The sequence below is a fragment of the Geotrypetes seraphini genome, chromosome 2 (genome assembly GCF_902459505.1).
Source record: "Geotrypetes seraphini chromosome 2, aGeoSer1.1, whole genome shotgun sequence".
NCBI lineage: Eukaryota > Metazoa > Chordata > Amphibia > Gymnophiona > Dermophiidae > Geotrypetes > Geotrypetes seraphini.
Window position 1 is genome coordinate 484,230,572 of NC_047085.1, and position 24,327 is coordinate 484,254,898.

A 24,327-nucleotide genomic window follows, 5' to 3' on the forward strand; every position below is an offset into this window, starting at 1 on the left:
TGATGTCCCCCCGACGTCCGATTCACCCCCCCCCCGCAGGACCGCTTGCACGCACCCGCACCCCCACCCCGAAGGACCGCTTGCATGCACCCGCACCCCCACCCCGAAGAACCGCTCGCACGCACTCCCACCCGCACCCGCACCCCCACCCTGAAGGACCGCTCGCACCCCCACAGCCTCCCGACCCCCCCCCCATCATGTAGAAGCTCCTACCGGTGTCCTGCTGCTTCCTCTTGGCGGTCCCGACTCCCCGACACGATCGGGGCAAGAGGAAGCTCAAGCCCTCTTGCCCCAGCCAACCGCGGCACCCCCGACACGATCGGGGCAAGAGGGAGCTCAAGCCCTCTTGTCCCAGCCAACCGCGGCACCCCCGACATGATCGGGGCAAGAGGGAGCTCAAGCCCTCTTGCCCCCCCGACTCCCCGACCCGATAGGGGCAAAAGGGAGCCCAAGCCCTCTTGCCCCGCCGACTCCCCAACTCCCCGACAATATCGGGCCAGGAGGGAGCCTAAGTCCTCCTGGCCCTGGCGCCATCCCCCCGCTAGTTGTTCGGGCCAGGAGGGAGCCCAAGTCCTCCTGGCCCTGGCGCCCCCCCCCCCCCCCCCGCTAGTTGTTCGGGCCAGGAGGGAGCCCAAGTCCTCCTGGCCCTGGCAACACCCCCCCCCCCCCGCTAGTTGTTCGGGCCAGGAGGGAGCCCAAACCCTCCTGGCCACGGCGACCCCCTACCCCCACCCCGCACTACATTACGGGCAGGAGGGATCCCAGGCCCTCATGCCCTCGACGCCAACCCCCCTCCCAACGACCGCCCCCCCAAGAACCTCCGACCGCCCCCCCAGCCGACCCGCGACCCCCCTGGCCGACCCCCACAACACCCCCACCCCCCTTCCCCGTACCTTTGTGTAGTTGGCTGGACAGATGGGAGCCAAACCCGCCTGTCCGGCAGGCAGCCAACGACGGAATGAGGCCGGATTGGCCCATCCGTCCCAAAGCTCCGCCTACTGGTGGGGCCTAAGGTGCCTGGGCCAATCAGAATAGGCCCGGGAGCCTTAGGTCCCTCCTGGGGGCGGGGCCTTGGGCACATGGTCGTACACTTGTTGAAAGAAATAAAATGAATAAAGATTTGAAAAAAAAAAAGAGAACCTTAGTGTCACACTGGGAATTCTATTCCCTTTCTCTGGAATAACTTACCGCTGCACTTTAGATGTGAACTATCCTAATTTAAGATTCTTTTGAAAGCTCATTTTTTTCAAATTGTCCTTCAATCTGTCCCTATATCAGATAAATCTGTGCAATCCCAGCAGCCTTTGTGAGAACAACTTTTATGTTGAATGCCCATACTTTTTGGTACGATTGGTCTTTTTCCTTTTCTATCCTTTAATGGCGTTCCTTTCTCACACTGGCTCAGAAAGAACAACGCTGGATATTTAAATTGAAAACAATGAAACCTGAAGGTTTAAACAAAGCTTTAGAATGGCAACATTTCTATTGATTTGGCTAGAGTTGTGCTGCAGTCATTCTGGTTGCCTTTTAACCTTCACTTTAGTGGTGTTTAAGGTTGTCCCAGCAGAGTTATGTGTAAAAACATGACAAAAAGCACTTTAAGAGGTTGGCAATTAAATTTAATCACGTGCACTTGATAGATGTCAGGTCATCCTCTTTAAAAAAAAAACAACGTAATGTCATGTTTTTCCTTTGCTCAGAACTGGCAGGAGTATGTTTGCAGCCAAAGAGAGGTAAAAGTTAATTTCGTGTAATAAGTTTTAAGATTTAAGTTAACTAATGTTTGCATGTTTTTATTTCTTAGCGTTGCTAGAGATATTTTCCCTTACGCAGCGGGGAGGTATTGTACCCCGCAAAACGCAGGCTGCGTCGAATGTTTAAAAGATACCAGCAACGGCCTTGGTTTTATAGAGCAGAAGTTATACACTTTAAGCTTTACAAGCAGAAATGAATTAAAGAAGCTACAAGTTTACAGCACGAATGCACTTCTCAACATAGCACTTTAAAGTGCCAGTGCACTTTCTAAGATAAGTACTTTTTCTGTCGGTTCTGTGTTCCAAAATGAATTGTTAGGTGATTAATTAGTGAATTTAGTATGAATTTGAAGATCTACATCAAATGAATTTTAAGTTAAATTAAAAAAATAAATAAATAAGACGTAATAAATTAAATGAATGAATTAAAGCATTGTGGTTTAAAAAGGTAGGTAGGACGGGTTCAAGCCAGTGATGTAAGCAGGAGCAAGAGAACAATCTGGTTTGTCTCTTTAAGAAAACCCGAAATGGGTGCAACTCCATGATCTGAGACCTGTTCCTCTATTAATAAAATCCTTCCAGTATCATTTTGGGTATTGGTGGTTTTTTTACTTTTTTGATTTAATTAATAGGCAACCACCTGGGTTTTTCCTGTTTAGCGTTTTACTATTTTAAGTGTAAGCCACTATGGCCTGCACTCAGAAATAGCACATAATTGAATGGTTTTAATAAACAAACGTACGACTGCATGAACAGATATCCATGTCAAAGTTCTGCATGGAGGCTGACCTAAAGTGGGTTACCGATGCTGCCATAGCTCTGACATTATGAACTCTGACACAACCAGTCAGTATTCAGCTGATGGTGGTTACCACTCCCCTAGAAGATCCAACTTTCCCAACTGACCCCAGGCCCCAAAAAAGTGATTGGCTCTCCCAATCAGATCACACTCCCTCCCAATTTTTTCCCCTCCAAAGCCTACCTTTCAAGTCACTGTGTAGTCCAGGGATCGTCGAAGCAGCAGCAATCTCTACTCACTCCTGTCCATCGTGAGGCCTCCATCAAAATGGCTGCCGAGACATCTAGCAACAGTCTTGCTATTTTAGCAGCAGAAACATAAGCTCCCATTGCTCTGCAGGTAAGAGAAGGCGGCAGCTAGAAGGAAAGTTTTGATGGGGCTAGGGCCTGTGCGCCCTCCTCCCATTCTGAAACTTATGACCCCGGGCAAGTCACTTAACCCTCCATTGTCCCAGGTACAAAAAAATTGGATTGTGACAGAAAAAGTATCTGCATATAATATATGTAAATCATTTTGGTTGTACCTCAGAAAGGAAGTATATCAAATCCATGACCCTATGAATAAGATATAAAAATTTAACTTAGGAAGTTGCCCTACCTACCTGTCAAGGCTAGTTTGTCTTCCTTTATCTTCTTTTTCAGACGTTTGATTTCAAAGTCTTTCTCCTGTACAAGTTTGTACAGTCTTCCGTTTTCATCCTTAACTTCCCTGAGCTGGTCTTGAAGTTGTTCATTTTCAAGTTCAAGAAACCTGCAAGGCAAAGCAGAGTGTCCTCTTCTGGTACTCAACATCCCAGAACAAACTGACCTCTCGCTACACAGGAAATCAGGAAAGTAAAAAGAGGCTCCAACAATGAATTCTAGCACTGTACTAGAAAGAAAAGGATTTTGGTCATTTTCTTGCCTTCAAAAAATAAAGTAATGAGTTAAAAAAAACAAAAATTGTTCTCCAAATAGAAAACAGTGATAGTTCCTTGAGTTTCATACGAGCGTAAACTGACTAGGATTTTTCACTGCCACATAAATATATGTGTGTTGGAAAGTTATTGTATCTTTAGCAGAAAAGCAAATAGTACAACAATTTATGAATATGTCATAATTAGCTGATTTTCCTACAAAAAATGATTTTATTACTAAAATACTCCACTCCAAAGAAAACCCTACATTATTCATCTCTCTAATGAGATTCTTATACACACATTACATAGGGGGTCTTTTACTAAATGTTAGTGCATGTTATTTGCCATAAGACTTATTTTATTCTTTTGGGCCCAGATGCAGATAACATGTATTAATCTTTAGTAAAAGACCCCTTTAATAGTTTCCAACGTTTCAATTTATGAATTTTGTTCTGTGACATTTCAATGCAGCGGTAAACAACTTCAATACTGTTTATTATTTTGAGGCTTTTATCTCCACTGGTTTGTGAAATGGTTATCAGGGGAGTGTAACCCATCTCTGGTGAGTAATATTTTGTAGTTTAATTTTGGGATTTTTTTCTATTACTCTTTGTTTTTTCTTGCAAGAACATATTATACCTAAATATTTACTACCATTGTACAATGCTGTGTACATCAAAAAGCACCATAAAAATGATAAGTATTACAATAAGATGTTTTTTACCTTTTACTGATGTCATCCGGTGGCTCTGCATTCACCTCAAGGAGATTTAGGTCATCCTGAATCCCAAAGGAATCCGTCTTTACTGAGGGCTCCTCAGGCTGACTCTGTGTTTGCTTTGCCTCCGTTAGCTTCTGTAGTCTTCTCTGTTGCTGCTCCTGCAGAGCCTTAAACTGAAGCTTCAAAGTTTCATTCACATCATCATTCAACTCCATGATGAACTACAGAACAAAGAAATTAGACAAAAACAGTTATTGAATATTGAAATGAACATACATCAAGCAAAGTCAAGTTAAACTGCAAATGCTCAATCCACACAAGAGTAGACTTACTATGACACATCCAGTCATATACCACGTTGTCAGAAACAGATCCTATATTTTGTAAAACAATATTCTATATTTTGTAAAATGTTTGTAGGATGGAGAAAGAGAGAGAAACCATGGGGACTCAAGTTATAGTGATCAGTAATAGAGAATGACACGGTGACAAAATTCATCACCGTTCCCGTCCCCGCGGATAACCGCGAGAAATAATCCCATGTCATTTTCTAGTGTCTATTTCAACCTCGGTCCTTCTACACCAGCATTCTTCAAAGAAAAGCTGCGGGTCAGTGGCTGTGGCCATTCATACTCTGATTCTTATGTGAGCCAAGGATAATGAAGCCATTGTGACATCACTGATGTGATTGGCTCTTAGGCACTGGTGGAATGAGGCATTATGACATCACAATATCTGCTCTGGATACCAGAGACTGTCATTCTGTAGTGTCTGTCTCAACCTCAGTCCTTCTACACCAGCATTCTTCAAAGCAAAGCTTGAGGGTCAGTGGTTGTGGCCATTCATCCTCTGATTCTTTCCTCTCTCCTTAAAGAATGACATGAAGATGGTTTCCCGCGGTTATCCACGGGGACAGGAACGGTGATGAATTTTGTCACCGTGTCATTCTCTAATCAGTAAAACAAATTCCCTCTTTGCTTCATCTATCAACGGGGTTCAGTCACACATCTGACAGCTTGCTTTGCCAGTGGTTTGAGAAGGGGCTGATTTATTAGTGTTTTCTTTTCCAAAGACACAAAATGGGAAGAGAGCCTTAATAAATTGGTTTTTAGTCAGCTATTGCTGATCTGGGTGGGGATTCCCACCTCCCCCTCTGAATTCACTGGGGACAATGTTGAAGGTTTCAGTCACTGACTCTTAAGTTTGCAAGTTAACTCCAACATTTAATGAAAATGAATGTAAACTTCTTATTGTAATGAGTAAACACCATTTTCTATTGTAATATACACCGTCTAATGATTGGGGGGAGGAGGAGGTATATTTTACATTTTTCTTATTGGGGAAATAATAGAGGAATGATGGGAGGGGAGGGTGGTAATTTTATGTATTGTAAGATAAATCAGAAAGATTGTCAAGTGATGTGTTTAATTGTATTGTTTTATTGTTTGTGCACTTGATGTAAGATTGAAAACGAATAAAGAATTTGGAAAAAAAAAAAATAATGAAAATTTCTCAAGACCTGGTCATTTAAATGATATAATCAACACCCCCTTCCCTTAAGGATCAGAGGGTTAAGTGGCAGAGCTAAAGTCGGGCTGGGTCAAGAACTGGTTGAGTAGAAGGCAACAGAGGGTAGTGATCAATGGAGATCGCTCTGAGGAAAGGGATGTTACCAGTGGGGTGCCACAAGGTTCTGTTCTTTTAAAAAAAAATTTATAAACGATATTGAGGAGGGCTGTCAGGTAAGATCTGCCTTTTTGTGGATGATACCAAAACCTGCAATAGAGTAGACACCCAGGATGGTGTGAACAACATGAAGAAAGATCTGGTGAAGCTTGAAGAATGGTTTGAAATTTGGAAGCTAAAATTTAATGCTAAGAAATGCAAAGTCATGTATTTTGGCTGCAAAAACCCGAAGGAACAGTACAGTTCAAGGGGTGAAGAACTTATTTGCATGACAGAAGAGTGGGACTTGGGTGTGATTGTATATGATGATCTTAAGGTGGCCAAACAGGTTGAAAGGTGATGGCGAAAGCTAGAAGGTTTCTAGGGTGCATAGGGAGAGAGGTATGGCCAATAGGATAGAGGTACTGATGCTCCTGTATAAGAATTGGTGAGAGCACATTTACAATATTGTGTATAATTCTGGAGGCCGCACCTTCAAAAATATATAAAAAGGATTGAGTCAGTCCAGAAGAAGGCTACTAAAATGGTGCATGGTCTTCATCATAGGGCGTATGGGGACAGACTTAAAGATCTCAATCTATATACTTTGGAGGAAAGGCGGGAGAGGGGAGATATGATAGAGACGTTTAAATAACTACGTGATGTAAATGCGCATGAGTCGCGTCTCTTTCATTTGAAAGGAAGCTCTGGAATGAGAGGGCATAGGATGAAGTTGAGGTGATAGGCTCAGGCGTAATCTAAGGAAATACATTTTTACAGAAAGGGTGGTAGATGCGTGGAACAGTCTCCCAGAAGAAGTGGTGGAGACAGAGACTGTCTGAATTCAAGAAAGCCTGGGATAAGCAAATAGGATCTCTTAGACAGATGAAGAGATAATGGTTACTGCAGATGGGCAGACTGGATGGGTCATCTGGTCTTTATCTTCAATCATGTTTCTATGAGAGGAAAAGGAAAAAAGGGAAGAAAGAATGGGGTGGAAAAGTTAGTAAAGTAAGAAGTAATAGAGGCAGAAGGAAGGAGAGAGGTAGAAGGGATTGGAAAGAGGAAATCAGAGTTTCAGACAAAGACAAAACAGAGATTGGCTGCAAGTAGTAAATATAAGTGGGAAGAGATTGGAAAGAAAGAAGTGTAGAGATTCCCAAACTTATCTTCAGGATTCCACAAAGTCCTGGAGCAGTGGCGTACCTAGCATATGTGACACCCGGGACCCATCATTTTTTGCCCCCCCCCCCCATCTGTACGAAAAACATGATTTTTAGCAACAAACCACATGTCACACATGAGTACCTAGGAAAAGGCAGCATCTTACATACTGCAGTGAGCAATACATCAATACACCCATTGTAAAACTAAACAAGCCAGACTAGTACAGATCAATCCTAACAAACAAACATGTCTTTCGAACACACGGAACACAGAAAATACCTTCGCCTAGTATGGAATATGTCATCACAAACTAACCCCTCCCTCTTTTACAAAACTGTAGTGCGGATTTTAGCCACGGTGGTAACAGCTCTGACGTTCATAGAATTCTGAGCATCAGAGCTGCTACCACCACGGCTGGCGCTAAAAAGCACTCCACAGTTTTGTAAAAGGGGGGTATAAAATAGAAATACATAGTCAAAGGTTAAATTGAACCAGTAAGAAGCTGGACTCTGCATACAGTGCACCACAGAAACAGTGACACATGTCTCCTAAAGCAATAAATAAATAGAAAATTTTTTTCTACCTTTGTCTTCTGTGGTTTCTGCTTTCCTCGTCTTCTTGTAACTCTCTTCCTTCCATCCACTGTCTGCCGTCTCTCTTCCCCTATATGGCATCTTCTCTCCTTCTATGCCCCTTCCAGAAACTGTATGCCTCCCCCTTCCATCTCTCCTTTCACCCCCATTGGTCTGGCATCTCTCTCCTCTCCTTCCCTCTCTCACACCTCTCCTCTGCAATCCCTTTCCCTTTTTTCCCTCATTTTCCTTTTCAATTTATTTTCTGCATCTGTCTAGATTACGTTCTTACTACCCTCTCATCAATGTCCTTTTTTACTGTCTACCTAAAGCTTGCCACCTCTTTCCCTCACCCCTCCAGTGTTTCCCTAACTCAATCCTTTTCTCCCCATCATGTGCCCTCCTTTTATTTATCCCTTCTTTCCATCATGTACCCTCTTTCTCCAACCATTCCATCTAGTACCTTCTCCTCTCTCTGTCCACTTACATCTAGCATCTGCTCCCCTCTTTCTCTCCTCCCATTTCCTTCCTGCATTGCTCTCTTATCTCTCCCATCTGCACTTCCATCCAGCATAGGCTTCCCACTACCATCCAATGTCTGCCCTTTCTCTTGCCATCCACCCTTTTCAGTCAGCATCTGCCCCTTTTCTTTCCCTCCAATATCCTTCCCCCTTATGTCTCTCCCCTTTCTCTGTACATCAATTCCATCAGCACCACCCTTCCATACCACCCTGCCCCCTTTCTTTCCCTCCACCACTCTTCCATTCCAGCAATCCTGCTCCTTTCTCTCCCTTCATGCAGCAAGGTCTCACGAAGACTGTAGCTGCCAACTGCCAGTCCACCCCACTCCCACATACTTGCTCTGGAGCAGACTCAGCAGCCGCATGCTGGAAGGTCCCGCGATGACTCGTCTGCTGGCTCTGCTCTGGAAGAAGTAAGTTACGTTAGAGGGGGTGGACCCGGCAGACGCAGGGAGTTGTGGCAAAGTACCGCAATGACTGCGTCTGCCGGGTCCACTACCTTCGATGTAACTTACTTCTTCTGGAGCAGAGCCGGCAGACGAGTCATCGCAGGACCTTCCTGCACCTCAGTGCAGCTACCGACTCTGCTGCAAAGAAAGTAAGTCAGAGGTAACGTGACCATTTATTTTTTTCATCAAAAGGGGACATCTATTAATTTACTGTGTATCCTTTCTTTCATTTCTTTCTTTCTGCACTCGGGCCCAACAATTGTCCCTTTATATTCCCTCCCTCCTTCCTTCCCATGTCCTTAGTGCCCCCAGTGCCTTCTTCCCGTGTCCTTAGTGCCCCCACTGCCTCCGTCCTGTGTCCTTACTGCCCCCAGGGCCTCCTTCTCATGTCCTTAGTGCCCTCAGTATCCTCCGTCCTGTGTCCATAGTATCCCCAGTGCCTCCTTCCTGTGTCCATAGTGCCCCCAGTGCCTCCTTCCCGTGTCCATAGTGCCCCCAGTGCCTCCGTCCTGTATCCATAGTGCCCCCGTCCTGTGTCCTTAGTGCCCCAAGTGCCTCCGTCTTGTGTCCTTAAGTGCACCCAGTGCCTCCTTCCCGTGTCCATAGTGCCCCCAGTGCCTCCTTCCCGTGTCCGTAGTGCCCCCAGTGCCTCCGTTCTGTGTCCATAGTGCCCCCAGTGCCTCCTTCCCATGTTCATAGTGCCCCCAGTGCCTCCGTCCTGTGTCCATGGTGCCCCCAGTGTCTCCTTCCTGTGTCCATGATGCCCCCAGTGCCTCCTTCCTGTGTTCATAGTGTCCCCAGTGCCTCCTTCCTGTGTCCATAATGCCCCCAATGCCCCCTTCCCATGTCCTTAGTGCCCCCAGTGCCTCCTTCTTATGTCCCCCCAGTACCTTCCAGATTTTGTCCACCCCCAAAGCCAGCCTGCCTGCCTGCCTACCTATCTCCCTTCCTCCCTGCCACGCTAAAGTCAGCCAGCTTGCCTGCCTACATCCTTCCCTCCCTGAGGCGTAAAAAAAAAAAAAAAAGAAGCACCTCTCTTCTTCCTTTCCCCCGGTCCGCACCGCTGCAATCTTACCTCCCCACTGCTGCTGCTAATCGCCGACAAGAAGTCTTCTTTCCGACGTCAATTCTGACGTCGGAGAGGACGTTCCGGGCCAGCCAATCACTGCCTGGCTGGCCCGGAACGTCCTCTCCAACGTCAGAATTGACGCCGGAAAGAGGACTTCTTGTCGGCGATTAGCAGCATCAGCGGGAAGGTATGATTGAAGCGGCGCGGACTGGGGGAAAGGAAGGGCAGGAGGACCCGGACCTGGCAGGACGACCCAGGTAGTAGGGCAGTAGGGCAGGAGGACCCGGGCCTGGCCAGCTGTGCACCCCCCCAAGCCGTGCACCCGGTGCGAACCTCCCCCCCCTTGGTACGCCACTGTCCTGGAGTGTCTCCAACCAGCATACCAGGCATACTCAACAAGGGCCCCTCATTTCACTATTGCTACATCAGGGACATAAACAAAATGTTCTGAATTGGAAAATTTTTAAGAGGACTTGCAAATCCCTGACACTGCATTCCCTGTTTCTTTCTGCTAAGCACAACACAAACAAAAAATTGACAATCTCCTTTCAAATATGCAAAATGGGTCCTAAGCACTTGGTAAAAATTATTGCAGCTCTTCCTGAATATTATCTATTTCAGCTTACTATTCCCCCTTCCTATTCTGAATTTGAAAAAGTGTAATAAGTTTCAACTCTAGTCAGAAGTGAGTATAGATTCTGACCTTTAACATCTAAACTAGGAAATGGTTTCCCCCCCCCCCCCCTGGTTCCCTGTAGAGGAGAATCTATTCAGCTCCTCCCATCTCTGTTTAAGGCACCATCTCAAATTATTTTCTCCTGCTGTTGTTTCACTAACACCCCCTCTCCCTCGAGGGTTTTATAGGGATAAATATTTTAAAGGGTCTCATGGTCAGATTTTCACCTCTTTGCAATCCCCTTTGTTTTTCAACAGGAAACATTTCTAGCTTCCTTAGTGCTGCTTGCAATTCTCCTACTAATTTAAAATTTGACATAGCCAATTCTTTCCTCCGCACTAAACTTTGGCCAGAAGCTAGGTGGAGTCTCAATACTTATCATTTGCTTCTTATTTTTTCTCTTAATACTGGACACACTGTCATTATCAATGCAGGATCCTCTCTAAGGGGCTTTTCCAGAGGATTGCTGTCTGGGGAGGTCTCTATCACCCCCATCACTTCTGCTAGCTTTTTACTCCCCATTCTGTCCCCTTGAGCCAGCATTCAAAAGAAATCTTTTGCTTCGTCCGTTTCTGGCCATGCCCCACACACACTCTTGCAGAGTGCTCACAGAAAAAAACTCAATCCAGATCTGTATTGTATCTTCGCGGTATAAACACCCATGCTGAATATGTACAGTCCCCTGCATTGTAAACTGCGCTCAACTGCATAGTACATTCCCTTGCATTGTATCTTCGCTGTGTATGTACAGTCTCTTGCAATGTATACCGCTCTGAACTGTTTGTGGTATTGCGGTATACAAAATAAAAAATAAAGTTATTATTATTGACTCAACCCTTTCTTTCCCCTAATATATATATATATATACAGTATATATACAAATGTACAATGCCTACTGTCTTTCCCTATCACTAAAACTGACGTCTAATATATAAAAATTAAAATAAAAGGTTATACTTACAGTTTGTACAGTATTAATTCCGTACGGACTCTAACTGACTAGAATTATATATTTTGTGGTGTTTTGGCATCCAATTACGGCATAAAAAGTGGACCACGATGTGACCCCCCCAATTTAAGCCCCAATTAGCCCACAAAACCTCACGCAGGAGCACCTTCCGTTCAGCACCAAGACGCTCTCATGTCCCTTGAACGTGTTTCTCTGATCTACCCAGCACCAACACGCTTTCATGTCCCCTGGGTAGATTTTAATTGAAAAATAAAAATGCGACCACTAGAGGGCGTTATTGCATCATGTCGGGGTCACCACTGAAGTAAAAGGCTGCTACTTTACCACAGGCCTGATGTGATAATAAATAAATAAAAATAAATAAATAAAAATAAAAACCAACAGGATTACATTGTATATTCAAAAGCAAATAACTTTTTATTCTAGTACAGTGGTACCTTGGATTACGAGCATAATCTGTTCCAGGAGCATGGTCGTAATCCAAAATGCTTGTTTATCAAAGCGAGTTTCCCCATAGGAAATAATGGAAACTCGCTTTGATAGGTTTCCCCCCCCCCCCACTTTAGAACCGGCATTGCTCCCCCCAAAGGCCCCCCCTGCGATCCGGCACCCCCCCCTGCCGCGATCCAGCACCACCCCCCCCCCCCCCCCGTCGCTTCTTACCATCATCTGGGCACCGGCATGTCCTGTGCTTGGTGCCGGTGCCCAAAGATCGGCCTTCTCTTCTGCTGGGCCTTGAGCATCTGCGCATGCTCAAGGCTTGCGAGTTCACGTGAATTCGCAGGCCTTGAGCATGTGCAGATGCTCAAGGCCCAGCAGAAGAGGAGGCCGATCTTCGGGCACCAGCACCAAGCACAGGACATGCTGGTGCCGGTGCCCAGATGACGGTAAGAAGCGGCTGGGGGGTGCCCAATCGCGGAAGGGGGTGCCCAATCGCGGCGGAGGTTGCCCGATCACAGCGGGGGGTGCCTAATTGCGTTGGGAGGGGTGCCGGATCGTGGGGGAAGGGTGCCGGATCGCAGGGGGAAGGTGCTGGATCGCGGGGGGGGCGGGGGGAGCGCTCATAAATCGAGCCATGCTCGGTTTCCAAGGTGCCGATTTTGCAAATGTTTTGCTCGTCTTGCAAAACACTCGCAAACCGGTGCACTCGTAAACCGAGGTACCACAGCAATTAGTATTATAGCAGCATTTGTCAAAGCAGAAATAAATCAGCTTGGACATATACAATGGAGAGAAAAAACCTCATACGAACAGTACCGGCATCTTTCTGTAAGCATGGCGCAGTTTCTCTAAGGAATCTCTGCCACAGCATGGGGGTTTTATACAGAAAGTATCTTTTTTCTAGCAAGACCTTCCCATGGCTATTATGTATCACCTTACTGGATAAATCAAATGCCTATCTAACCCTCTACTAGTTCACGCCTCCATTCTTCCCTGGGGGGCCCTGGACAGGCATAGCTCCTAGAATTTTCTTCTTCTTGAAGTTTCCATTCTTCACACGGGTACAGCAGTGCCTCAGCGCATTAGCCTGGCATCACGTTATCAGTTCTTCCTAGATGGAGTGTTCTGCTAACTGGCATTTTTTTTTCTTTTTCTTTCAGCACTGTTCATTGTCTTTCCAGCACTGGTTAGTGTCCTTGAGCAAGAAATCCACACACTCACATGCCACACATTAGCATCTCAGCATCTGAACTGAAACCAGTTTGCACAAGCCCGTGACTAACAACTTCAGCAAAATGTAGGAATAGGTCTCACAACCTGTAAAAGTCTCCCATAGGCTCCTGTCATCTATCTCAGCGTCAATGTTAGGCGCTGGGAAATTAGGCCAAGAAAACCATAGCCTTATATACCAGCGCCTTGCAATACGACACCTACTGGTATCTAAGCTGCCATTAGGTATGATTCTACAAATGGTGCTTAGCGGTTGATTGACAACTGCACTGAGTAGTACCTAGTCGCTAAGTACAATTTATAGAATCAGGGCCTTTTTTCCACATATATAGTGCTTTGGGGTTGCCTATGATAGATGCTGACTACAGGCCCTACATGAAGAGCTGGATGCTCTGTGTTGGGATGTTTAACTCTGAGGCGCCTGAGCACTTTACAGCAGCTGTGTATGTGTTGACAGTCCTTGAGTTTATTATGCTATAGATGTGGGGGTTTTCCCTAAGTTTCTTATTTATTTGTTCACAATTTTATTTTGCCCTTATTTTTAAAATTTTTGATAACCTGCTTTTAGTTTTTTAATTATGATCTCACTTGTAAAACTTTATTAAATCAGCTCAATAATACTTAAATACCCATTAATAAACATGCACGTAGTTACAGAATGTAATTTCATCTAGCCACAATCTTTTAACCCCGGTGGAGGAATTGCAAGATTGTAGCTGGAAAAGGACCGTCACAAAACATGAATAGATAGGAAAAAAATATTTAAATATAATTTATATAAGAAAGGAATAAAATAGAGAGGTATAATAGAATACTAAGGAAGCAGAGGATGATGGTGCGGGTGCATAAAGTCTTATGAAAAAACATAGAGGTTCATAAACACTGAAGTCCAGCTTCCCAATTTTAATTCTTAAGGTGTCTGCAATATAGTTATCGCTATAGACTCATTATTTTCTTATAAAATAACAAAAACAGACAGAAAAACCCTTAAAGATTTTGTTTAGATACCAACTGAATTATCTCTAAAGCAGAAAAATGAAGACAGGAAGTCAAAATAAAGCCATCAGGGGAAACATTGGCTAACTCATCTCTAAACTCTACAAAACAAATTGATCAGAGCATTTTCATCATATCTGTCACCAAGCACTCCTCTCCGCCCACATTTGAGAACTAGGGGACTGGTCTCCTCCTTTCCCTGTGGTGCCATCTCTCCTTTGCTCTTCCTGGTCCAGCATCTCTCTCTCTCTCCTACCATCCAACTCATAGCTGAGGTCACCAACCACACAAATTTCTTTCTGTTGCCTTTTTTCTAGCTCTATTCATGCCAAAAAGTAGCCCGAAAATAGTCCAACTCAAGAGCAGCCCAAGAATTTTGACATCAAAAAATACAACATGGTAAACTGCTTACCATCACAGTGATAAAAAATATCAACTCTTTTATTGTGCTCTATTCCATTTACATATTATTAACAAGTTTAGGTAGGTAACAGGCATGTATGGAGGTGCCCCAGAAGCTGCATGAATTAGGAATTGGGGCTGCCACCTCCAAGCAGTGTATGGTGGTGGAAAGCTACTCAAGAACAATCTGCCGTTTCTTTCTTTTTTTTGGGGGGGGGGGAGGGCAAAGTCTCACTAATGGGAGAAGAATGCTGTGATCCATTTTATTAGAAGCTGTGCACTAATAAAACCGTAAGCAGTATCTCAAGCTGCACCCCTCCTTAGGTGAATCCTTTCATAAAGCCAGTTAATAAATCCTAATAAATAAATGCATTGTGATATTGAGGTTAAAGAGTGGTAGATTCAAGAGCAATGTAAGCAAATTCTTCTTTACGGAGAGGGTGGTGGATGCCTGGAATGCGCTCCTGAGAGAGGAAAATGGCAACAGAGTTCAAAAAAGCATGGGATGAACACAGAGTATCTAGAATCAGAAAATAATAGCAAATATTGAAGAACTAAGGTCAGTACTGGGCAGACTTGCACAGTCTGTGTCCATATATGGCTATTTGGTTGAGGATAGGCTGGGAGAGTGTAGATCAGTGTTTTTCAACCTTTTTACCCCCGTGGACCGGAAGAAATAAAAGTATTATTCTGTGGACCGGCAAACTACAAGGACTAAAATTTAAAAAACCCATTCTTCAGGTATGTGAAAGGGAAACAACCAGCCAGAGAGGAAGTGGGACCACTGGACGACGGAGACAGGAAAGGAGCGATAAAGGAGGAAAAAGAGATAGCTGAAAGGTTAAACAAATTCTTCTCGTCAGTCTTCACCAGAGAGGACACATCCAATATCCCAGAACCCGAGGTGATTATAAACGGAGAGCACGACGAAAGGCTGGTACAACTAGAGGTAAGCAAAGAGGATGTCCTCAGACAGATAGACAGACTAAAGAGCGACAAATCACCAGGCCCGGACGGCATCCACCCAAGGGTACTAAAAGAACTGAGAAACGAAATAGCAGAGACACTTCGCCAAATATGTAACCTCTCCCTAAAAACTGGGGAGATTCCAGAGGACTGGAAAATAGCAAATGTCACGCCCATCTTTAAGAAGGGATCAAGGGGTGACCCGGGAAACTACAGGCCTGTGAGCTTGACCTCGGTTCCTGGAAAGATGATGGAAGCAATGGTAAAGGACACAATCTGCGAACACATAGAAAACAATGGACAACTGAAGGCGAGCCAGCATGGCTTCTGCAAGGGAAGGTCATGCCTCACGAACTTGCTGTACTTCTTTGAGGGAATAAACAGTCAGATGGATAAGGGTGAATCCATAGACATCATTTACCTTGACTTCCAAAAAGCCTTCGACAAGGTACCACATGAACGGCTACTTAAAAAACTGTGGAACCACGGGGTGCAAGGGGATATCTACCGATGGATCAAACACTGGCTAGCGGGCAGGAAACAGAGGGTTGGAGTCAAGGGCCAATACTCAGATTGGCAATGGGTCACGAGCGGAGTTCCGCAGGGGTCGGTGCTGGGACCTCTACTATTCAATATATTTATTAACGATCTGGAAACGGGGACAAAATGTGAGGTTATCAAATTTGCTGATGACACCAAACTCTGCAGCAGGGTTAGAAACACGGAAGACTGTGAAGACCTACAAAAGGACCTAACGAGACTGGAAGACTGGGCAAAAAAGTGGCAAATGAGTTTTAACGTGGAGAAATGCAAGGTCATGCATGTAGGGAAAAAGAACCCGATGTTCAACTACAAAATGGGGGGAACACTGCTAGGGGTGAGTAACCTGGAAAGGGACTTGGGGGTGATGGTCAACTCATCACTGAAACCATCGGCGCAATGTGCGACAGCCTCAAAGAAAGCAAACAGAATGCTGGGCATCATCAAAAAGGGTATCACAACCCGGACGAAGGAAGTCATCATGCCACTGTATCGCGCAATGGTGCGCCCGCACCTGGAGTACTGTGTTCAATACTGGTCGCCGTACCTCAAGAAGGACATGGCGATACTCGAGGGAGTGCAGAGGAGGGCGACTAAGCTGATAAAAGGTATGGAAAATTTTCCATACGCTGACAGGTTAAAAATGCTGGGGCTGTTCTCCCTGGAGAAGAGGAGACTTAGAGGGGACATGATAGAAACCTTCAAAATCCTTAAGGGCATAGAGAGAGTAAATAAGGACAGATTCTTCAAACTGAGGGGAGCCACAAGCACTAGGGGTCACTCAGAGAAATTGAAAGGGGACAGGTTTAGAACAAATGCTAGAAAATTCTTTTTTACGCAGAGGGTGGTGGACACATGGAACGCGCTTCCGGAGGAAGTGATAGGCCAGAACTCTGTACAGGGGTTCAAGAAGGGTTTGGATAGGTTCCTGGAGGATAAAGGGATAGAGGGGTACAGATAGAACTTGAGGTAGGTTATAAAAGTGGTCAGAAACCACTTCACAGGTCGCAGACCTGATGGGCCGCCGCGGGAGCTGACCGCTGGGCGAGATGGACCTCGGTCTGACCCAGTGGAGGCAACTTCTTATGTTCTTATTTCCGCCCCATCTTCGCGAGCTCGGTCCCTGCAAATCATCTGATTCCATCCACACAAGCCTCAGTTATGATTTTATATTGAATGTATTTTATTAAAGTATAAAAAGAAACAATATTCTGTACAATTGCCATTTTATAAATACAAATAATACAGAGCAAGGATCAACAAAACCCCCGTCTCTCCTCCCCTTCACATATATCCCCTCTACAATCAAGAAAACTGAACAAGCCAAATCATTACAGAATGTAATACTAATGTAATGTAATGTAATACTAATAGAATACTGCAGTCACACATGACAGGAATAGTTTTAGGGGAGTGCAACTAGGGCAACTGCCCCCTGGTCAGAGAGCACCCTAAGCCAGCTGGAAGCTAAAGAAGCACTGCCTGGACTTTGCAGTCCCCAGTTATGTCTAACACCAGCTCTAGCAGGATATATATTTCAAATCTGATATATTCTAATCACAAACTAGAAATAAATTATTTTTTTCTACCTTTTGTTGTCTCTGGTTTCTGCTTTCATCTTCTTTTCACTCTCTTCCTTCCAGCGTCTGCCCTCTCTGTCTCTTCAATCCAGCATCTGCCCCTTCCATCCACTGTCTGTCCTCTCCCCCTTCCATATGGTATCTGTCTTCTTTCTATGCCCCTCTCCCCTTTCCATCCAGCCTGCGCCCCCCTCTCCTTTTTACATGATTCATTCCAGCTTCACTGCTCTCTTCATTTTTATCTCTCCTACACCAGATCTACCATCGTTGTCCCTCTCTGCTTATTTTTCTACTGACCCCTTCCCATCATCAATCTCTCTACTTACTCATGCCTGTCTCTCCCCTTCCCCTCCTCTAATCTCCCTGCCAGCTGTTTCCTTCTCCCTTCCCTCCTCCTCCTGTCCAGCAGTAATTTTCTTCCCTTCCTCCCCTCCCAGCAGTATCTCTCCTTCTCCTTCCCTCCAGGTCCAGTAGCACCTGTCCCTTTTTTCCCTTGCCCAGCAGCTTCCCAGACTCCCTTCCCTCCTCCCCTCCAAGCAGCATCTCCCTTCTCCTTCCCTCCAGGTCCAGTAGCAGCTGTCCATTTTTTTCCCTTGCCCAGCAGCTTCCCAGATTCCTTTCCCTCCTCCCCCCCCCCCCCCAGCAGCATCTCTCCTTCTCCCTCTCCAGTAGCAGCTGTCCCTTTTTCCTCTTGCCCAACAGCTTGCCAGACTCCAGTAGTGGTTTTCTCCCCTCCCAGCAGCTCTCCTTACTTCCCAGCGCAGCAATTCAGGAAGGCAGCCTCGGGACCTTTGTTGTGGCGCGCCACCTCTGAGGAAAGAGGAAGTTGCATCATCAGAGGCAGCCGCGACTAAGCAAAAGCCCCAAGGCTGCCTTCGTGAATCGCTGCGCTGGGAAGTAAAGGAGAGCTGCAGAGAGGGGAGAAAGCCACTGTCGGAGGCTCCCCATGATCTGTCCGGCCCAGCGCGGACCAAATGAAAATAACTCGATCTTGCCGGCCCTGCGTGGACCGGCAGGAAATTAAAGTTAGTCAATCTTGCCGGCCCTGCGCGGACAGGCAGAAATTTCCTGCGGACCGGCGGTTGAAGAACAGTGGTGTAGATGGACTAGAGTGAGCTTTGACAGTATATGGAACCTAAACACATTACCAGGCAGAGCTTTGGGTTCTGGGCCAGAAATAGCTAAGAGGAAGGAAAATTTAAATTAAATCAGTAATTTAAAGAGTGAGTAAGGTTGGGCAGACTGAATGGACCATTAGGATCTTTATCTGTAGTCATCTACTATGTTACTATTGTACATAGGAAGTGAAATCGTAAAAATATAACTGAACTGCCTGAATGTCACTGGTGCCCTGTGATCAATTAAGCATTCTATGTCTGCTAGCACTTAAGGATTTAGGAGCTCAACCATCACTTTACCCCCCACCAGTAGAAACTCAAATAAGAACATAAGAATTTTTTTTTTTCTACACCATTCTCCCAGGAAAACACAGAACAATTTACATAAATTTATTCAGGTACTCAAGCATTTCCCTGTCTGTCCCAGCGGGCTCACAATCTATCTAACGTACCTGGGGCAATGTGAGGATTAGGTGACTTGCCCAGGGTCACAAGGAGCAGCATGGGTTTGAACCCACACCCCCAGGGTGCTGAGGCTGTAGTTTTAACCACTACACGACACTCTCTCCCTAGGTCAGAGACTAATGATCCATCCAGCCCAGTATTCCGTCTTCACGGAGTCCAATTCAAGTTACAAGTACCTGGCAAACACCCAAATAGTAGCAGCATGCCCCAGGCTTCTGAAATATTAACAACTGTATTAACATTTTCCATCTTGTCTCATTAAAACAAAAAGCATTCAAATGCACTCTAGGATAAAAGCACAAAAATATTGTATTTATTTATTGTAAAAAAAAAAAAACAACTTACCCACTTAAACCTGAGCAGCTTACAAAATACAATCATAATCATAAAACAACATACACACATTTTTATAACTGACATAAAATAGGCAACAACAAAAAAATATATAAATCCCGTTATTACTTGAGACTAAACTTTTATGCACTTACACCCGCTCCAAAGCCCAAATATTTGTTAGCATCTATAAAAGTGAGTTCCCGTGTCATAAACAGCATCCCCAACCTGATTAATAGACTGAAGCCCCTGCATGAACAATTTGCTTTTAACCTTACCCAACTCTTTCCTCCTGACTGAGGCGAGGAGAAGCCTTTACAAATCAGTCAATCGAGCATTGGGAAGATCGAGAGCAGAGCAGGTAACAACAGAAGCAGTTTAGTCTTTCTTACACCTTGTTTTCTTGTTTCCAAACACCGCTTCTAGGTGGCTGCCTGCATCCCTCACGTTGTCAAGGAGGAGCATAAACTACAGGAAAGAAAGAGGCGTGGACACCAGAGCGAGGCCTGGAACGCATTGGACAGACGCAATTGGAGTACCAGAACGAGGCTTGAAATACAAGGAACGACTCCATTGGAGCCCCAGAATGAGGCTTGAGATATCTGTAATAGTAGTCCTAGAATAGTGAATTTTTACCATGTATAAAAACCGCACACGCAGCAAGAAAGTAACACCCTTCCCCACCATAACAACAAACCCCCCCCCCCCCCCAAAATAAAACCGCAACCCTCCAACACCAAAAATTTCCCGCCGCCGGCATTCAAAACTAGCCCAATTTGCTGAAAATTTGCCCGACTCTCATCCTACCTAGAAACAGAAAATTGTAGGATGCTGGAGAATATTATATCAGAGGAGGGCGGGATGCCAGGGAAGGTGAACTACGGTGATTTCAAAGACAAGTTGGAAGAAGGATCCCGGGATGGGGAGATTGAGGATGAATGTGAGGTGCTGGACTAGGGCTGGAGTTTTGTGTTTGAAAGAGGGGAGAGCTACCAACTAGAATAGAAGGGAAAGCTGTGTGTAAGACTTCTTAACACTAGGGGTCTGATGCTCAAAGATGGGCGTTAAAACCCCTACAACTTCGTAGCACACAACACAGCAGAAAAATAGCTAAAAGCAAGGAGAGGATAGTAGTTGGCACCAGAGATACAGTAGCTGTGTTTAACCCTGGACAATTAGCATGAAAGCAAATCTCAGTAGTGCTCCCCCGGTTATTTGCGGTTGGCGATTCGCAGTCCCAGTCATTCGCGGTATTTTCTGACCGTGAATGACCGGGGCAGGAGAGAGCAGCCAAAGCACCAGCGAATGAAGAAAATCACTCGTGGTATGCTCCGACCGCCTCTTCCTGCACTAAAGTCGGGCCTTTGACAGCAGCTCCTGATTGGCGAGGCCCAACTTTAGTGCAGGAAGAGGCAGTTGGGGCATACCGCAAGTGATTTCCTTCACTCACCGGCGCTCCAGCTGCCCTCTCCTGTCTTCCCCCGCTAAAAAACGTATTTACAGTTTTTCAGCATTCATGGGGGTTCCTGGACCGGAACCCCCGTGAATATCGAGGGAGTACTTGTATCTCCATCCCTTTCCTGCAGGTTCTGCCTTAACCCAAGGCTCAGCACTAATGATTTTAAAGTGTTTAAAGCTTGTGCAGAACTTGCAAGGACAGGACGGGGATAAAGATAAGGTTACCATATCTGTGAAGAAAAGACACATGACACCCTCCCCTCCCCGGCCCACCCTTAGCTTCACCCCTGCCCGAGGTGGTTGCTTGCTGTGTGCAGTCAGGGCTGTTGCACCCCATCCTTTCTTTGCACTGACCCCACCCTCTTCCCTATGATATATCAGACTTTTCAGTTGTGAGTTTTATACTTTATTCAAAATTAAAAATACAATCCTTTTTTCTACTTTTTAATCATGTTGATCTCAGACTCTCTGCTTTCCTCTGTCTTCTCTTAACTCTCATACCAGGGTTTTATGTTAGTCATTTTTTTCCTCTTCTCCTGTCTATCTCCTCTACCGCCTCCATATCTAACATTGGGGGGGGGGGTTTCCTCTTAAGTGTTCTTCAATTTATTTTTCTCCTTCCTCATTCTTTCTTACTGTTTAGTCTTCAATTTCCCTTTTTTTACTATCTACAGCTTTCTATCTGTTGTCTCTCACATCACACTTGTCATTTCCCTTCCTCTTATTCCCCTGTCTTTCATTAACTCTACCCTCTATCCCCTTTCCATCCAGTATGTCCTTTCTCCCCCCCCTCCCCAATGCCGTCATTACCTCTTGCTTAGATTAATGTAACTCACTACTCTCAGGTCTTTTGATCTGCCATCTTTCTCCCCTTCAATCTGTCCAGAATTCAGTTGCATGTCTCATTCTGTGACAGCTGCTTATATTCACGTTACCCCTCTCCTAACGACACTTCATTGGCTTCCCATCCATTTCTTAATACAATTCAAACTCCTCTTACTGACTTACAAATGTATTCACTCAGCTGCTCATTATCTCTCTTCAATTATCTCCCCCTATGATCTGCCCCTGTGAGCTCCGCTTAGCTGATAAGTCCCTCTTATCTATGCCCTTCTCCTCAGCTGCCAACTCCAGACTCTGTCCCTTCTATCTTGCTGCACTGTATGCCTGGAACAAACTGCCCAAATCCCTATGGCATGCTCTGTTGCTGGCAGTGTTCACGTCCAAGAGTGTTTTCAACTCCTAACTCCTCTCAGCTTGGGTTCTGCATCCACAACCTCCCCACCCCACCCCACCCTTCCTCCCTCCAGCCCCCAAAGAAGCAGCGATCCTAACCAGACAACTCCCCCCTGTTCCTCCACTCAGCAAAGGCAGCGCTGTAAACAGGCTGCTCACAGCCAGCCCCAGCAGGGTCTTTCCTCTAATGCATCACTTCCAACACAGCAGAGGAAAGGCCCAGCTGGGCTACAAACAGCCTGTTTACAGCACTGCCTCTGCTGACCAGTTGCCACTGCTGCTTGGGTAGGGGAGAGTTCCAGGGGGCCAAATCCACATGGAAGGAAAGAGGTAAACCAGAAGTGTGTATGGGGTGAGGGTCTAGCACAGAGGTGTCAATCCAGTCAGGTTTCCCCAATGAATATGCATGAGATCTATTAGCATACAATGAAAACAGTGCATGCAAATAGATCTCATGCATATTCATTGGGGAAATCCTGAAAACCCGACTGGATTGTGGCCCTCGAGAAGGGACTTTGACACCCCTGGTCTAGCAGGGGAAGGGAGTTGGATGGATGCTGGAACCATAAGTGAGGGGAGAAAAGGAAAGAGAGACAAAACAAAACTACTTTTAGAGCACAGGTGTCAAAGTCCCTCCTCGAGGGCCGCAATCCAGTCAGGTTTTCAGGATTTCCCCAATGAATATGCATGAGATCTATTTGCATGCACTGCTTTCATTGTATGCTAATAGATCTCATGCATATTCATTGGGGAAATTCTAAAAACCCGACTGGATTGCGGCCCTCGAGGAGGGACTTTGACACCCCTGTTTTAGAGTAACAACAACCAGAAAGCATGAATTTTAACGTTGTATTAGCAATTTAGCATTGACTGCTCTTACCTGTTGTCCTCTCCTCCATGGGTCCTACTCCAAGCTACTACTGCCCAATTAAAGGAAACATTTTTTAAATCAATTCGGCCTATTGAATTGATTTTTCAATTCACTTTTCCTGGTGGGTTTATTTTTTGTAGCCTCTTCACCCACCCTATCTACCTTTGCCCTCTCTAACCCCATGCAGGTGCTGTGGTATAAACAAAACAAAAAGACTTCCTCTCTCTGTTAGGTTCTAGCTCATGCTCACTAACCCTAGCTCTGGCAGGATACACATTTCAAATCTGATATAATTTTTTTTCTATTTTGTGATTACAATATTTTTTTCTACCTTTTGTTGTCTGGTTATCTTATTATTCAAATCATGTTGGTCCCAGGCTCTGGTTTCTGTTTGTCTTCTGTTATCTCACTCACCAGGGTCTCCTGCCTATTTGATGTTTTCTTCTTTCCCATGCTCACCATTCATTTTTCATCTCCGTACCTTCCCTTCCACTGCCATATCCAACATTTCTGTTTCTTTCCCACTGTTTACCATCTCTCTCGCTCCCTGCCTCATTTCCCAATTCATTCTGCCTCGGGGTGTAAAATCGCCAATCTTTGAGTTAAAGGAGATGCTGTTTTAGCGTTCTATTAAAAAGAATCGATCTGCGATTTTACATCCCGAGGCAGCATGAATTGTGAAATGCTGGCCACTGTTGGTGTGCTGATTTTTCACAACAGAGAGAAAAACACAACTTATCTTGTTATTGTTACTAATATTGCACCGCACGGAGCTTTTTTTTTCATTGACAGAGGTTTTTCATGCCAGCAAGGTTTGTACCCTTAACACCTTTAACCATGTCTTTTGGGTGGTAAGGTTTGGGTTCTGAGGGTTTTCACTCCTCTAAGTTTTTGAACAAGCCTGTGCGAGTATGGTTTGTTGTATATAGCACTTTATGTTTAGTACCTAGCACTTTTCAGATGGAAAAGTTACATGCTTTAAGAAATAAGAACAGCTATCCCAATGACCACCCTCCACAGGAAAGAGAAATGGAACAGATCATTAACTTGGTTGGGGGAGGTAGGAAGAAGAGGAAATTTGAGAGGTAGACAAATTGAGAGTGCTTGAAAAGAAGACCCCTTCCCTTGATCAAAATATGGGCTACTAGCCTGCAATGATCTCAGGGTTGGGTTTTTTAATTTTATTTTTGTACTAGTGGCCTCTGTTTAATGGTCAAGACTACAGCTCTAATTACACATAGAAAAATGCAGAATTTTATAGCATAAATCTATTAGTTGTTGATAAATGTAAGCCTTAACTATATAAAAAAACAAAAGCCATCTATAGCATCCAATCAAATCTGACCCAGAAATAAGTCATATGAAAAAAAGCTGCATCTACAATAGATTTTTTTATCATGCTAAGAATTTCTAAGAGCTAAATAAAGTGC

At 45.0% G+C, this 24,327-nt stretch overlaps 1 protein-coding gene across 3 annotated transcripts in view; it reads right to left on the minus strand.

Moving 5' to 3' along the window:
• CCDC13 (coiled-coil domain containing 13) overlaps window positions 1-22,450 on the minus strand; it is a 137,704-nt gene extending 115,254 nt beyond the window's left edge. The window contains exons 1-3 of one of the 3 annotated variants that reach the window (XM_033931794.1): window positions 21,601-22,450; window positions 4,176-4,393; window positions 3,155-3,303 (exon numbers count right to left, since the gene is read on the minus strand). In XM_033931794.1, the coding sequence (XP_033787685.1) occupies window positions 3,155-3,303; window positions 4,176-4,387 (361 nt within the window). In that variant the 5' untranslated portion in view covers window positions 4,388-4,393; window positions 21,601-22,450. Of the gene's footprint in view, window positions 1-3,154; window positions 3,304-4,175; window positions 4,394-19,610; window positions 19,986-21,600 lie in introns of those variants that run through there. The other 2 variants (XM_033931795.1, XM_033931792.1) reach the window with 2 other exon arrangements.
• Window positions 22,451-24,327: the final 1,877 nt, after the last annotated feature.